We start from the raw sequence: 15,985 nt of genomic DNA, 5'->3' as shown, positions 1-15,985 counted from the left end.
GAAACATTCACCCAGTCAATAGTGGGATAATTTAAATCTCCCATTATTATTATGTTCCCATGATTAGTAGCTTTTCTAATATTTGTTAGCATTTCACAATCTTTTGAAATGCTTAGTGCCAGTTTCAGGAATGCTCTTTAAGTCTTAAATCTTTTCAAATCCATGACAGTTAAGAGGAAGCAAGATATTGAATTGATAACAAGGGAAGTAGATCCAATATTCGGGATGCTCTAGGACCCAGAGCATCTACAAAGCTGGTGCCCTTGAACAATACAAATATGTTTCTGCTCTAAAAAAGGAAAATAGAATTAAGTTATTTAATCAGTTTATGAAAGAATCATAGTATAAAAACTAAGGCTTCAACATTCATTTATTTGATTACATGATTACAAATTTAAAAAATTTTGCATTCTATAATACCAAAATGATTTTTTAAGAATTTTAAAAAATTAAGTTTGTTATATATGGGGAAAGATATGATAAACATTTTAATTGATTATAGAAGTACTGTTTCATTCATGGTTAACAGTTGCATTATGTACTGTTTCAACTAATGCAGGAAAAGAATTCTTACATTTGCATGGATAGAGAATAATAGTATATGAAGCATATCAATTAATTTCTTAGATTCCATCTTCTTAAATATGCCAGCTGTCAGCTGGAATGGAAATGGATATAAGATGGCATTATTTTATTTCTGTATCACACTTGCAAGTAGCAGGGCAATTGTTTTCTATAAACATGCTGCACTGGCCCGTCTTTGCTTATAAATCATCACAATTGCTGAATTTATTTTTATGTGGACACGGATTGGCTGAAATAAAAAAGAATACTTGTTAAAATGCAAAAAATGTGCATAGATCAGAGGAAGGGTAATTTTCAAAGGCATTGCCGCTGGTAAAATGATGCTTTAACTACAGAAATGGCTTGCTATACAATTGCCTACACAATATGCAGGTAAACTTAAGTGCATATATCCTGTATGTGCTTTAATTTACCTGGACTAACTGAAGGTGTTGGGACTTGTGTATTCATGGGGATGGCTTATAAAATCGGGTGGACATGTACTCTTTCTCTAGTCACTCCTTACTCAATGGAGGTAATTATCAAAGGGATTCCCTACAGGTAAAAATAGGTTTAACCATAAAGAAGGGCATTTAAAAAATTGTCCTTCCCCATTTCCTGGAAAATATACCTACATTGTCAACAGGAAAAAGGGGTGGTAGAGACAAAAACAATATCTGAATTCAAGAGAGTATGGAATAGATATAGGGAATTTCCAAGGAAGTGATGGGATTTATAAAGCTAAATTAATTGAACGGATGGCCAGACTAGATGGCCATATTTTCTTTTTCTGCCATCATATTTCTGTACATCTATGTCTTTATGAATACCTCATATTAAGTTTATCTGTATATAGGGAGTTCAATTTTCTAAGGGGTTAATTTTCAAACAAATTTTTGTATAAATCTGCTTTTGAAAATGAATCAGGGGCCTGTGCCTGAAAAAGTATGTGCTTAACTCAGTTTCAGGCTGATGCAATATCTGCGTGGGAAATACCAGCACTAATGATTGACTAACTGTTTTCCTAATGCGCGCCCTTCCACCTCTCCCGGGCGTGCAATGCAGTAGGTTAATGAGCCACAGCATTCAAAAGGAGGTGCTAGGTGAAATTGTGCATCCCTAGTGCCTCCTCGGTATCGGGTGTGCAGGAGAAGTGGCTGTGCGAGAGTTACGATAACAGAGGCATAAATTAATTACAAGCATCCATTTTCCTAACCCATGGCTGTGACTGGGTTAGGCCCTGTCTGGTGTAAGTGAGTGCTGACAGCTGGCCAGCACACCAAATTTACTTCTGCTTCAAAGGAGCAGTCAGTATGAAAAAATAAAAAGGGTAATTAGGGTTAGTTTAAGGGTTGGGGAAGAGAGGGATAAAAGGGAGGAAGGTTAGGTAGGAGGGGTAGGGGAGTTCTCTTCCAGTTTGGGAGCAGACTGGGAGAGAAATGGGCAAAGGCCCAATCACATCGCCACATGTATGTTACAAAATTCCCCCCCTGCATACTGAAGATCCCACCCGACCTCACATACGTGCTTGGATATTAAAATACAGCACACATGTGCCCTCAGGAATCGTATTTTATAACATGTGTGCGCCGACATGCACATGTTATAAAATAGCTGCGTCCATGTGTGCGCGCTGGGCACCGCATGCACATGGACATCCATGCTTGTTTTAAAATCAACCCCAATTTACTTGGCTATGTCCTGTTTGGTTCCAAACAGCAGAAATGCAGAATAACCAACTGTTTGGTGAATGTGAAAACTTCAAATAAATATAACTAAGTGCATATAAGAGAAATTAATCCTTTTATGCTTCTACTTCAGGACTCAGTAGGTAAAATGGACTAGCCAGATCACATATAGCCATCCATACAAATTCAGGTTGTCAGGCAACTAATTTAAGATTGCTCAATTGGAAACTTACTGCATAGTCCATTGTCACAATCATTAGGACAATCACCACATGGTGTTCCTTCCTTGTAAGGTTTGTTAATCTGTGATTGAATGTTTCCGCTAAAATGATGAAAGACAGATACAATATTTAAAATCTAAATTATCCTTCATGTAACAAAAAATTTAATTCATGCAATCTAAAGTCATAATTAGAATGATATTTTCAATAATGTGCTAAATGCCTTTCTCCAAGTATTCTTGATAGATACAATTTTATAACTTACATTAATACCCTTTTCTATATCACTCAAATGAAAGGCATAAATTAATTGTCTATTGCATTTATATTTTTGATATTTTTCTGCCAGGTTGTTGTGCTACTCATTCCCTTGTGTTACATTTCACTTTAATTATAATGTTCTTTGATTCCTGACCAAGCTGGAATGTGCACATTCTATTATTTCAAATTATTCTTACTAGTAATTTCTATAGCAGTAATTAACTTTCTATGGTCAAGCATCAACATGCTAACTCATTTGCCCATGCCTGACTTGAGCTCCCCTGGGCCACAAATTGTAAAAAAGCACCAGGTGCAGAGTTTGCCCTGACCTCAGGCTGAGTAAAATCATCTGCCTCCCCATACTTCATATCACAGCATCCATCTTCTGGCACAGTTAAGGAAACCCTCACAATACAGCTCCCACTAGGGATGTGCAGACAAAAAGTTTATGTTGATAAGTCCATAAGTTGAAGGTGAGGGTCAATTTCGGTCAATATGGACATATGGAGAATTCCATAAGTTGAGGCTATGTCCATATGTTCACCGGTTCCCTAAATAAAAATGTAAACCCCTCACCCTCCTTAATCCCCCCCCCCAAGACTTACCAAAACTCCCTGGTGGTCCAGCGGGGAGTCAGGAAGCCATTCCTGTATTCATTTGCGAGGTGCACGTGACATCGGTGTCACGTCGGAGTGACGCGGACGTCACGTGATTCACCGCGCCTCCGCTCCGGGACCCCCGTTGCACCCAACCGGAACTATTGGCCAGCTTGGGGGGGCCTCTGACCCCCCCAAGCTGGCCAAAAGTTCCGGTTAGTCCAACGGGGGGTCCGGGAGCGGAGGCGCGGTGGACCACGTGACGTCGGCATCACGTCGGAGTGACGCGGACGTCACGTGGTCCACCGCGCCTCCGCTCCCGGACCCCCCGCTGGACCACCAGGGAGTTTTGGTAAGTCTTGGGGGGGTCAGGAGGGTGGGGGGTTTAAGTGTTTATTTAGGATCAACGATCGCGATTTCAACTTATTCAACATTGAATAAGTTGGAAATCGCGATCGTTGCGCCTCATCACTTTTTTAAGTTAAAAAAAAAAAAGTTGCGTTTTACATATGCGTTCAAAATGAATGCACACCCCTAGCTCCCACAGAAGAGATGTTTATCCTTATGCACATCAAAGCCCCTTTAGTCCCTTCCTAACCCATCCCCTTATAACTCCTTCTGTCGTTCTTCCATTATCCTGGGCTCCCTTCCTTACCCCATGGAAGTTCTGGATCCATAAAGGGGAAGGAACAATCCCCAGTCACTCCCATCCCAACAGAGACATAATTCAAAATGGCATTAGTTGAGCTATTTGTCCATTTTGCCTTGTTAGTGTTAACTAATGAAGTAAGGCTTAATGTTGATAAGGATAACTGTTAATCTTGAATCTATTGACATGAGTTCTGCATATGATATTAGGGATCTTGATTTACTTTTAGTACAGCTGAAAGATTTGGGAATTTCTGACAGGGTGTTAAAATAATTTAAGTCTTTTATTACAAACCACTCTTATCATGTGAAGTAGAACACTATTAGTTCTTCTTCTAGAACATCGTCTTATGGAGAACCCGCAGGGTATATTTCTTTCCTATCTGTTGTTCAACATGTTTTTAGCACCCTTCCCAAGTTCAGTACAAGAATTGGATTTTACACCACTGATATACAGGGGATAGCAACTTTCAGTTCTGATTCAACATCTGATATGACAAGATTTAATTTTTATTTGTCTAAAATGATGGACTGGTTGGAGGATCACAGATTTAAGGTTAACCTTGCCAAATCCAAGGCAATTTTGTTTGGTAGATGTAAATCTGGGGCTAAACTATCTCCTGTAAAGAGATGAATCAGTTTTCCATTGGTGAAAGTTATTAAAGTGCTTGATGTTAGTTTAGACTGTTATCTTTCTATTACTGCTATATAAACTGTTAAATATGATGTAGTAAGATTATAATTCAACAAAATAACATCATATATATGGGAACTTAAATATTTTAATTTTTTTCAATATGTATATATATATTTTATGAAATGAGCGGGAATCTCATAAAATGCTGAGTATAGCAACTATAGCTTATTCAAAGCTTTAGGCAGTCTACCACTTTGAGACTGTAACGGTAAAGTTTTTTAATCATTGATTCCCGTTCATTGATTGAGTTGTAGGACACATTGGCATACTGTTTAAACTTATTTTATGCTTTTATAATACCAAAACAAATGCATTAAAAAAATTTTTGTAAATTTTTTCTTAAATAGGGATTCTCTTTCCCCAGAGTAATTTTAAATCAGAGAGCAAACACTCTTTTACTCAGAAAACACCGCTGTAGTGACAGACTGGAAATAGTCAGAGCTACCGCTCTATTTAGGAGCCGCCGCTCCGTTTTACTCAAGCTGCCGCTTTACTTAGGAGCCACCGCTTGGGTATTCATGAAACTGTAGGACTAAACTTGCCACAGTTTAGTGACTACAATGGTAAGTGATAAATGGTAAATATAGTGATCCTGTAGCAAGAAGCTATTCAGGTGATGTATTGTCTTCACACACTGAGAATGTGTCTCTCAGGGCTACTGCCCAGGAGGGAAGGGTTAGGTCAGCTGTCATAATTAATGATTTGATTATTAGAGATGTGAATCGTGTCCTCGATCGTCTTAATGATCGATTTCGGCTGGGAGGGGGAGGGAATCGTATTGTTGCCGTTTGGGTGTGTAAACTATCGTGAAAATCGTTAAAATCGTGAGCCGACCCCCTAAAACCCACCCCGACCCTTTAAATTAAATCCCCCACCCTCCCGAACCCCCCCCCCAAATGCTTTAAATTACCTGGGGATCCAGCGGTGGTCCAGAACGGCGGCGGTCCGGAACGGCCCCCTCAATTGAATCCTGTTGTCTTCAGCCGGCGCCATTTTGCAAAATGGCCACCGCAAAATGGCGGCGGCCATAGACCAAAAACGATTCGTCGCAGGAGGTCGTTCCGGACCCCCGCTGGACTTTTGGCAAGTCTTGTGGGGGTCAGGAGGCCCCCCCAAGCTGGCCAAAAGTTCCTGGGAGTCCAGCGGGGTTCCTGGAGCGATTTCTTGCCGCAAATCGTTTTCCGTACGGAAAATGGCGCCGGCAGGAGATCGACTGCAGGAGGTCGACCTCCTGCAGTCGATCTCCTGCCGGCGCCATTTTCCGTATGGAAAACGATTCGCGGCAAGAAATCGCTCCCGGAACCCCGCTGGACTCCCAGGAACTTTTGGCCAGCTTGGGGGGGCCTCCTGACCCCCACAAGACTTGCCAAAAGTCCAGCGGGGGTCCGGAACGACCTCCTGCGGCGAATCGTTTTTGGTCTATGGCCGCCGCCATTTTGCGGCGGCCATTTTGCAAAATGGCACCGGCTGAAGACAACAGGATTCAATTGAGGGGGCCGTTCCGGACCGCCGCCGTTCTGGACCACCGCTGGATCCCCAGGTAATTTAAAGCATTTGGGGGGGGGGGGGTTCGGGAGGGTGGGGGATTTAATTTAAAGGGTCGGGGTGGGTTTTAGGGGGTTTTAGTGTGCCGGTTTTCCTGCCCTCCCCCTTCCCCCGATTTACGATTTTTTAACGATAAATTGGGGGAATTGGTATTGTATCGTGGCCCTAACGATTTTTGACGATTTAAAATATATCGGATGATATTTTAAATCGTCAAAAAACGATTCACATCCCTATTGATTATTAGGAATGTAGAGAGCTAGGTGGTTGGCAGATGTGAGGATCACCTGGTAACTTGGGTACCTGGTACGAATGTGGCAGAGCTCATGCATCACCCAGATAGAGGAGGAGCCAACTGTTGTGGTACATGTGGGCACCAATGAAATAGGAAAATGTGGGATGGAAGTTCTATAAAACAAATTTAGGCTTTTAGATAAAAAACTGAAATATAGAACCTCCAGGGTAGCATTCTCTGAAATGCTCCCTGTTTCAAGCTCAGGTCCCCAGAGACAGGCAGTGATCCAGAGTCTCAATTCATGATGAGATGATAGTGTAAGAAAGAAGGATTCAGTTTTTTAAGGAATTGGGGAACCTTTTAGGGAACATGGAGTCTTTTCTGAAAGGACAGGCTCCACCTTAACCAGGGTAGCACCAGGCAGCTGCAGAGGTTAAGAGGATTCAACAGGCATGGATATTGTTAAAAAATACTATCTTAGAAGTTCAGTCCATATGTATTCCACACATTAAGAAAGGTGGAAGGAAGGCTAAACAATTGCTGGTTTGGTTTAAAGGTGAGATAAAAAAGGCTTTTTTAGCCAAAAGGTATTTCTTAAAAAATTAGAAGAAGGATCCATTTGAATAAAATAGGAAAAAGTGTAAGGATGGGCAAGTTAAATGTAAAGCATTGATAAGTTGGGCTAAGATAGAATTTGGTCATAAAGTCAAAAAACTTACAAACATTTTTTTTCCAGATATATCCAAAGCAGGAAGCCTCAGAAAGTCGGTTGGACCATTAGATGACTGAGGTTTTAGGGAAGATAGTTTGCGGTTCTGGCCGCGAGCACTGCGGCCAGGCCCTTATGTTCGGGCTCCCGGCCCTACTCCCGCTTCCAGAGGGCTGGCTTGCAGCCTGGTTGGCGGCATCCCCACTGGGGCTGCTTCACTGCAAGCTCTCTCATGGACGCCCTGCTCCTAGGCGCGCACGCGCACCACTTGGGCACTTTTCTAGGCCGTTTCCCGCCAGAGCTGACTCCGCCCAAATCCTGATGTCAGACGCCGCGGCCTTGATAAGCCGGCAATGGTCTTCCACTCTTTGCCTTGCAACGGATTAGCTTCCTGGTTCCCTGTTGCGTAGTGCCCCAGAGCGACTCATCTCGTTTTATCGCTCCATTCCTGCTACAGTACCTGCTTGGTTCCTGCTTGCCTGCTACAGTTCCTGCCTAATTCCAGTATCCGAGTCTTACTACAGTTCCTGCCTGGTTCCAGTACCCAAGTCTTGCAACAGTTCCTGCCTGGTTCCAGAACCCGTACCCAGTTACAGTATTGCTACTGTCCTAGTCTGGTTCCAGTTACCTGTCCTGACCCACTACTCGCCTAAGTCCTAGCGGCCAGGCCCCTACGGGCTCCTCCCGGGAGGGCTTCAGCTTCCAAGGGTGAAGCCACCTAAGTCCCAGCGATTGGGCTCATACGGGCTCCTCCCGGGGGAGTACCAGCTTCCATGGTGAAGAGCATCTACGTCCTGTCTGAACATCTGCCTCCCGGCCTGCTATTCATTAGAGATATTGACCATCCTTCCCTGTCTCCAGCAGGTCGACCCAAGGGTCCACTAAAAGGGACTTCCATAACACATTGCAAGGCCATGGACTCGGCGGATGCACTCACTCCCCCGGACCTGCCCGGGATGGCCCGGCAGATGCTACAGCACCAGAGCTGCATAGATACTTTGGCAGCCACGGTGTAACGGTTATCCTCGTGCCTGGAGTCCCTGCCTTCTGCTGGCAGGGTCCCCGAGGGTCACAGTTCCTTTGTGACTCAGCTACCAGCACCCTCCCGCTATGCTGGTGATTTAAGGACCTGCCGCGGCTTCCTGAACCTATGTTTTGTGCGGTTCTCCTTGTTGCCTCAGCAGTTTCCCTCGGATGCAGTGAACATGGCATATATCCTGTCCCTGCTTGATGGGAAAGCCTTAATATGGGCTTCTCCCCTTTTGGGAAAACAATGATTCTTCGCTAAAAGATTTACAAAAGTTCATTACAAACTTTCGCCAGGCCTTTGATGAGCCCGCCCGAGTAGCCACAGCTACGTCTGACCTGCTGCAACTTCGTCAGGGGGCTCGCTCCTTGGCAGACTATGCAATGGACTTTCGGACTTTAGCCCAGGAAGTAGGTTGGCAAGATGGTAGTCTTAAGGCCATCTTCCTGGAAGGCCTCTCCGGACGAATAAAGGATGAAATGGCAGCTCGAGACCTGCCGGAGGACCTCAACGCCCTAATTGAGATGGCTACCCGCATTGACCACCGCCTACAACAATGGGCCAAGGAGCAGCGTTCCTCTTGCTATAGTCCAGCTCCTGGGCCGAGACCTGTGCCCACTCCCAAGATTTCTCGTCCAGATGCTTCCACCTGTGAACCCATGTAGCTGGGACGGGCCCCACTTTCTGCTGAAGAAAGGCAACGTCGCCGTTCGTTGAAGTTGTGTTTATATTGTGGCCAGAAGGGCCACTTCTTGGCACGCTGCCAGGAGCGTGCGGAAAACGCCAAAAGCCTAGGAGGTCGGGAGCTCCTCTTATACTGTGCTACCGCTCCTCAATTTACTGTCCCAGTTACCTTGGAATATCCTGGAGGCTCCTTTGAGACAATGGCGTTCCTGGATTCTGGAGCCGAAGGTAATTTCATCCTGCAAGACCTAGTCTCCCAGTTGCGAATCCCTACGCATAGATGGGAGGTCCCATTACGAATTAGCTCTATCCAGGGGACGCTCCTTCCCGGACCTGTGCAGATGTCCATTGCACCCGTTACGGTCTGCAACAGTGCGATCAATTCGGAGGATATAGCCTTCCTACTGTTGGAGAAGGCTGTCCACCCTGTGGTGCTAGAGTTGCCATGGTTACAGAAACACTCGCCCACGATTCGGTGGGATACACTACAGATTGTCAAATGGAGTCCTTTTTGCCCAACTAACTGTATGAAAGTGCCTAAGAGTCCTGCACTTCCCTTGATGCACTCTGCCATGGGTCCTCCTGCACCTTATGAAGACTTCACAGATGTATTCTCCAAGTACATGGTGGAGATCCTTCCGCAGCATCGTCCATATGACTTTGCTATAGACTTGCTACCTGGTACTATGCCTCCCCAAGGAAGGGTTTATCCCTTATCCATACCTGAGACCCGGGCCATGTCCGAATACATTGCAGAGAACCTGGCCAAGGGGTTTATCCGCCCATCCAAGTCGCCTGCATGGGCAGTCTTCTTTTTTGTCAGCAAGAAAGACGGCTCACTGAGTCCGTGTATAGACTATCGAGGTCTATTACCAAGCGAGACCGCTACCCGCTCCTGTTAATCCCGGAGCTCCTTGATTGGCTTCAAGGAGCGAAGATTTTCACAAAGTTGGACCTACGAGGAGTGTACAATCTAGTCAGAATCTGTCCCGGAGATGAGTGGAAAACCGCGTTTAATACCCGAGACAGGCATTACGAGTATCTCGTGATGCCTTTCGGCTTATGTAATCCCCCAGCGGTGTTCCAGCACCTGATGAATGAGGTCTTGCGGGATCTTCTGAACATCTGCGTAATTCTTTACCTTGACGATGTGCTAGTCTACTCCCAGGACCTGTCATCACACCGTCAGCACGTCCGTCAAGTGCTCCAGATACTTAGGGAGCATGTTCTGTACGTGAAGCTGGAAAAATGTAGCTTTGAAAAGACCTCCCTGCTGTTCTTAGGCTACATAGTCTCTGCAGATGGATTTCAAATGGATCCTGAGAAAGTGGCGGCTATTAAGAATTGGCCCCGGCCGAGGGGGTCTTAAAGCGTTTCAACGCTTCCTCGGCTTTTCCAATTTCTACCGTCACTTTATTCCCAACTACTCTCGTATTGTGGCCCCGCTAACAACCCTCACCCAAAAGGGGGCTAACGCGGTGGATTGGCCTGCTACTGCCTGTCAAGCTTTTGAGATTCTTAAAGAAGCCTTCTTGTTAGACACCTGCCTTCATCATTCGGATCCCAGCCGGCCCTTTGTGGTGGAAGTTGATGCCTCCAAGGTGGCCGTGGGGGCCGTACTGAGTCAGTACTCTGATTCCGGACAGCTGTTGCCTTGTTCATATTTCTCAATGAAATTCTCCCTGGCAGAAAGCAACTACTGTGTTGGTGACAAAGATTTGCTAGCCATGAAACTTGCCCTGGAAGAATGGAGACAGTGGTTGGAAGGAGCCAACCACCCGGTTGAAGCTGATCAAGGAGCTCCGGGATTAACAGGAGCGGGTAGCAGTCTCGCTTGGTAATAGAATTTAGACTGCGGCCGGCTTATCAAGGCCACAGCATCTGACATCAGGATTTTGGCGGAGTCAGCTCTGGCGGGAAACGGCCTAGAAAAGCGCCCAAGTGGTGCGTGCGCGCACCTAGGAGCAGGGCATCCATGGGAGAGCTTGCAGTGGCGCAGCCCCAGTGGGGACGCCACCAACCAGTCCGCAAACCAGAACTCTGGAAGCGGGAGCAGGGCCGGGAGCCCGAAGGTAGGGCCTGGCCTCGGTGCTCGTGGCCAGAACTGCAACAGCACCTCCCCACTTACGCCCCCTCTTAGTCGGTCTGGGTTTACTTGGGTGGTCCATATGGAACTGATGCAATAAGTCTTTATCGAGAATGTTACGGGCAGTTTTCCAAGAATTATCCTAGGATCCTCAACCCTCCCAGGCAAGCAAGAGAAGGGACTATACTCGACTTAGTGCTCACTAATGGAGATAATGTTTCTGATGTCCAGGTGGGAGCCCACCTCAGCACCAGTGATCATCAAATGGTATGGTTTAATATCACTAAAAGAATATGGAAAAGAAGCACAGACCCGAGTTTTACAGTGCAAAAACACGGACTTTGAGGAAATGGGGAAGTACCTAGAAGAAGAACTAAAAGGCTGGGAGAACAAGAGAGATGTTGACCAGCAGTGGACCAATCTAAAAGGAGCAATTACCAAGGCAACTACTCTATATGTTAGAAATGTAAAGAAAAGCAAAAGAAAAATGAAACCTATCTGGTTCTCAAAGGAGGTGGCTGACAAAATTAAGGCTAAAAGAGCAGCATTCAAGAAATATAAAATATCCCAAAGGGAGGAGCACAAAGAAGAATATTTGATTCAACTGAGGGAGATGAAGAAATTAATCAAGTCTGCAAAAAGTCAAGCGAAGAGAGGATTGCCAAGGAGATAAAGAATGCTGACAAAACATTTTTCAGATACATCAGCGAAAAGAGAAAAGTTCAAAGTGGTATAGTGAAATTGAAAGGTGGAAATGATCAATGTGTGGAGAGAGACGAAGAAATGGCAGAAATATTAAACAAATACTTCAGTTCTGTGTTCACTAAAGAAGACCCTGGAGAAAGACCATCTCTACAGAACCAGAAACTAGAGGGGAGTGGAGTAGATGAAAATCCTTTTACAGTAGAAAATGTATGGGAAGAGCTAAAGAATCTGAAAGTGGACAAAGCCATGGGGCCTGATGGGATTCATCCAAGGATACTGAGGGAGCTCAGAGATGTGCTGGCGGGTCCGCTGTGTGACCTGTTCATGTTCAATAGATCCCTAGAAACGGGAGTGGTGCCGAGAGATTGGAGAAGAGTGGTGGTGCTCCCGCTTCACAAGAGTGGGAACAGAGAGGAGGCTGGTAACTACAGACTGGTTAGCCTCACTTCGGTGGTGGGAAAAGTAATGGCGTTACTGTTGAAAGAGAGAATTGTGAACTATCTACAGTCTGGAGAATTGCTGGACCAGAGGCAGCATGGATTCACCAGGGGAAGATCCTTTCAGACAAATCTGATTGACTTTTTTGACTGGGTAACCAAGGAATTGGATCAAGGAAGAGCGCTTGATGTCATCTACTTGGATTTCATCAAAGCTTTTGATATGGTTCTGCACAGGAGACTGGAGAATAAAACAAGAAGCTTAGGAGTGAGTGCCGAGGTGGTGGCCTGGATTGCAAACTGGTTGACGGACAGAAGACAATAGAGGTGTGAATCTTGTGCCCGATCGTCTTAACGATTGAAATCGTCTGGCAGGAGAAGAAAATTGTGTTTGGCACGATTTTTTAGTTAAAAAATCGTTTTTTTCCGATTAGTGCGCACTGACAGAAAATGATACAATTTGACACTTTTCAGGTCAGTTAAGGTCAGTTTAGGAATGAATATGTATTCCTATTGGCTGCCCTACATATTCCTATTGGCTGCCCAACATATCGAACATAGATATGTTCGATATGTTGGAAATCGCGATTGTTGAGCCAAAATAAAAATATAAACCCCCTCACCCTCCTTAATCCCCCCCCCCCCGACTTACCACAACTCCCTGGTGATGGAGCGAGGAGTGAGGACGCCATTTCTGCAATCCTTGGCGAGAAGCATGTGACGTCGGCGGCACGTCGAGTGACGCCGGCGTCACGTGATTCCCGGCTCGTTCGCGCCGGACGGCTCGTTCGGCCCAAAAAGAACTTTTGGCCAGCTTGGGGGGGTCAGGAGGCCCCCCCAAGCTGGCCAAAAGTTCTTTTTGGGCCGAACGAGCCGTCCGGCGCGAACGAGCCGGGAATCACGTGACGCCGAAGTCACGTGATTCCCGGCAAGTTCGCGCCGGACGGCTCGTTCGGCCCAAAAAGAACTTTTGGCCAGCTTGGGGGGGCCTCCTGACCCCCCCAAGCTGGCCAAAAGTTCTTTTTGGGCAGAACGAGCCGTCCGGCGCGAACGAGCCGGGAATCACGTGACGCCGCGTCACTCGACGTGCCACCGACGTCACATGCTTCTCGCCAAGGATTGCAGAAATGACGTCCTCACTCCTCGCTCGATCACCAGGGAGTTGTGGTAAGTCTGGGGGGGGATTAAGGAGGGTGAGGGGGTTTAAATTTTTTTTTTGCACATATGTACATATACCCAACTCATTGGATTTTTTTTATGTCCATATTGGCCGCAAGTGGGACCCCCTTTCGGACATAAAAAATATGAACATAAAATTTTGCTCTGCACATCCCTAGTTCCCACTGACAATATATGGGGGATGGGAAATGGAAACAGTTGGTAGCTTGACAAAAAAAGTAATGTGATCAGTCAATGTGACTAGAACTTGTGCCCTATCCCTGATACTGGGAGTGTTGTGATCTTCCTGCACGCAGTGCCCTATCCCTGATACCAGGGGTGTTGTGATCTTCCTACACGCAGTGCCCTATCCCTGATACTGGGAGTGTTGTGATCTTCCTGCACGCAGTGCCCTATCCCTGATACTGGGAGTGTTGTGATCTTCCTGCATGCAGTGCCCTATCCCTGATACCAGGGGTGTTGTGATCTTCCTGCACGCAGTGCCCTAACCCTGATACCAGTGCGCACTAACCCGATTTACGATTTTTTAACGAAAAATCGTTAAAATTCCTATTGTATCGAGGTCTTTAATGATTTAAGACGATATTAAAGTTAACTGACGATAATTTTAATCGTTGAAAAACGATTCACATCCCTAATAATCATAGCTAGAGAGCTACTGATAGAGTTAATGGAAGTGGAAAGTTAAATTGAATGAGGGTTACTGGAATTTGGAGGTATACTTGAAATTAAAATTAAAACTTAAAATGTATACTTAAAATGTGTTCAATACTATACCATGAAAATGCATATCAAAACATAACTTGGAAATTTGCTACAGTTAGAAAATACAATACCAATTTGACAAATGTGTACGTACGCTGGGAAATATTGGCAAACAAAATAGTGCGGATATTTCACTGTGGGACAGTAGGCATAAGCGCATCCAATCTCAGAAGACTTGTACCATACCACCTAAACAGACAAAAGAATATTATCTATAAAACAGGTTCAGAAGATACATAATCAGAAACTATCTAGCTATTGTATATTAGAATGTCTAGAATTTTGTTGTATCATATTCTTTGCAATTTGCTAACTGATACTGTGCTTGAATGGGATAGTTTGCTAAACTTCCAGTCCTATGCAATAAAACTTACACAAATAAACTTTTAATATGCAAGCTGGTAAAAATGTGGATGCATACTAAAATTCCGCTTAATATGTGATGCAATAAACTTTAGCTTGTACATGGTAAAACATCTCCATGATAGAATGGATAATTTTATAACAGCTTATGTATGGCTAAAGTCTGTGGGAACTTTGCACCCATTGCCTTTTGCCACAAATTCAAAGTGGTATTATGCACATAAGTCTGCATTGTAAATTTGTGGGGTGTATCTGTACATACATTCACATATGTGCAGAAGTTAAACTTTCTCCTGAGGAGACCTAGCTTTCTGCATGTATATTTGCACATATATTTTTGAAAATAAAAAGAATGCGTATAAATTAGAGATGTGAATCGTGTCCTCGATAGTCTTAACGATCGATTTCGGCTGGGAGGGGGAGGAAATCGTATTGTTGCCGTTTGGGTGTTTAAAGTATCGTGAAAAACGTGAAAATCGTGAGCCCGCACACTAAAACCCCCTAAAACCCCACCCCCGACCCTTTAAATTAAATCCCCCACCCTCCCGAACCCCCCCCCCCCAATGCCTTAAATTACCTGGGGGTCCAGCGGCGGTCCGGAACGGCAGCGGTCCGGAACGGCCTCCTGCAATTGAATCGTGTTGTCTTCAGCCGGCGCCATTTTTCAAAATGGCGGTGCAAAATGGCGGCGGCCATAGACCAACACGATTCGACTGCAGGAGGTCGTTCCGGACCCCCGCTGGACTTTTGGCAAGTCTTGTGGGGGTCAGGAGGCCCCCCCAAGCTGGCCAAAAGTCCCTGGGGGTCCAGCGGGGGTCCGGAAAACGATCTCCTGCTGCGAATCGTTTTCCGTATGGAAAATGGCGCCGGCAGGAGATCAACTGCAGGAGGTCGTTCAGCGGGGGTCCGGAACCCCCGATTTACGATTTTTTGACGATAAATCGGGGGAATTGGTATTGTATCGTGGCCCTAACGATTTTTGACGATTTAAAATATATCGGACGATATTTTAAATCGTCAAAAAATGATTCACATCCCTAGTATAAATGCTTTCTCCATTCTGACTCTGCCCCAAGGAATGACTCTTGCTAGTGTAGGCAAAAGTAAGCATGAAAGGAACATTTGCACTACTTTTACACATACAACCCCCAACTGATTTGCAAAAACTACTTATGTGCATAAAACATGGTTTTATGAATGTAGGTCACGTTGAAAATAGCATTGTGATAACTTGGGTCATAGTAGCTTGGATGTAGCCAGAAGGAATAAGGAAGCAGACTCTGCCATTTCTTTGGTTTTTTGGCAATCTATTTATAGAAGAAAAACAAAGTGTAAAGCAATTCAAACAAATTATGCAGCTCATTTTAAAAGTTCAGGTAACTTACAGATATCACACATAGCAGTTTAACAAGGCTGGCTTCCTGCCTGTTCCCTGGGGCCTCTCTAACCCTTCTGAGCTCTGTCTTCTTATGCTAGGCTTATGGGATCCTCCCTAGGCCCTGAATCCCTTGCTGGGTTGGGACTTATGAAAGACTGGGACAGATAGCTGTAGCCTGTCCCTTAAGGTGGTCTGAG

General features: G+C 45.1%; 1 protein-coding gene across 2 annotated transcripts in view; it reads right to left on the bottom strand.

The window, feature by feature from the left end:
* Positions 1-345: 345 nt before the first annotated feature.
* Positions 346-15,985, bottom strand: part of LOC115088840 (cysteine-rich venom protein triflin-like) — a 140,369-nt gene continuing 124,729 nt past the window's right edge. For both annotated transcript variants that reach the window (XM_029597027.1, XM_029597026.1), the window contains 3 exons: positions 14,142-14,236; positions 2,486-2,574; positions 346-814 (listed from right to left, as the gene is read on the bottom strand). In XM_029597027.1, the coding sequence (XP_029452887.1) occupies positions 765-814; positions 2,486-2,574; positions 14,142-14,236 (234 nt within the window). In that variant the 3' untranslated portion in view covers positions 346-764. The remainder of the gene's footprint in view (positions 815-2,485; positions 2,575-14,141; positions 14,237-15,985) is intronic.

This window comes from Rhinatrema bivittatum, chromosome 3 (assembly GCF_901001135.1).
Source record: "Rhinatrema bivittatum chromosome 3, aRhiBiv1.1, whole genome shotgun sequence".
Lineage (NCBI taxonomy): Eukaryota > Metazoa > Chordata > Amphibia > Gymnophiona > Rhinatrematidae > Rhinatrema > Rhinatrema bivittatum.
This window is presented reverse-complemented; position numbering and strand designations above follow the sequence as displayed.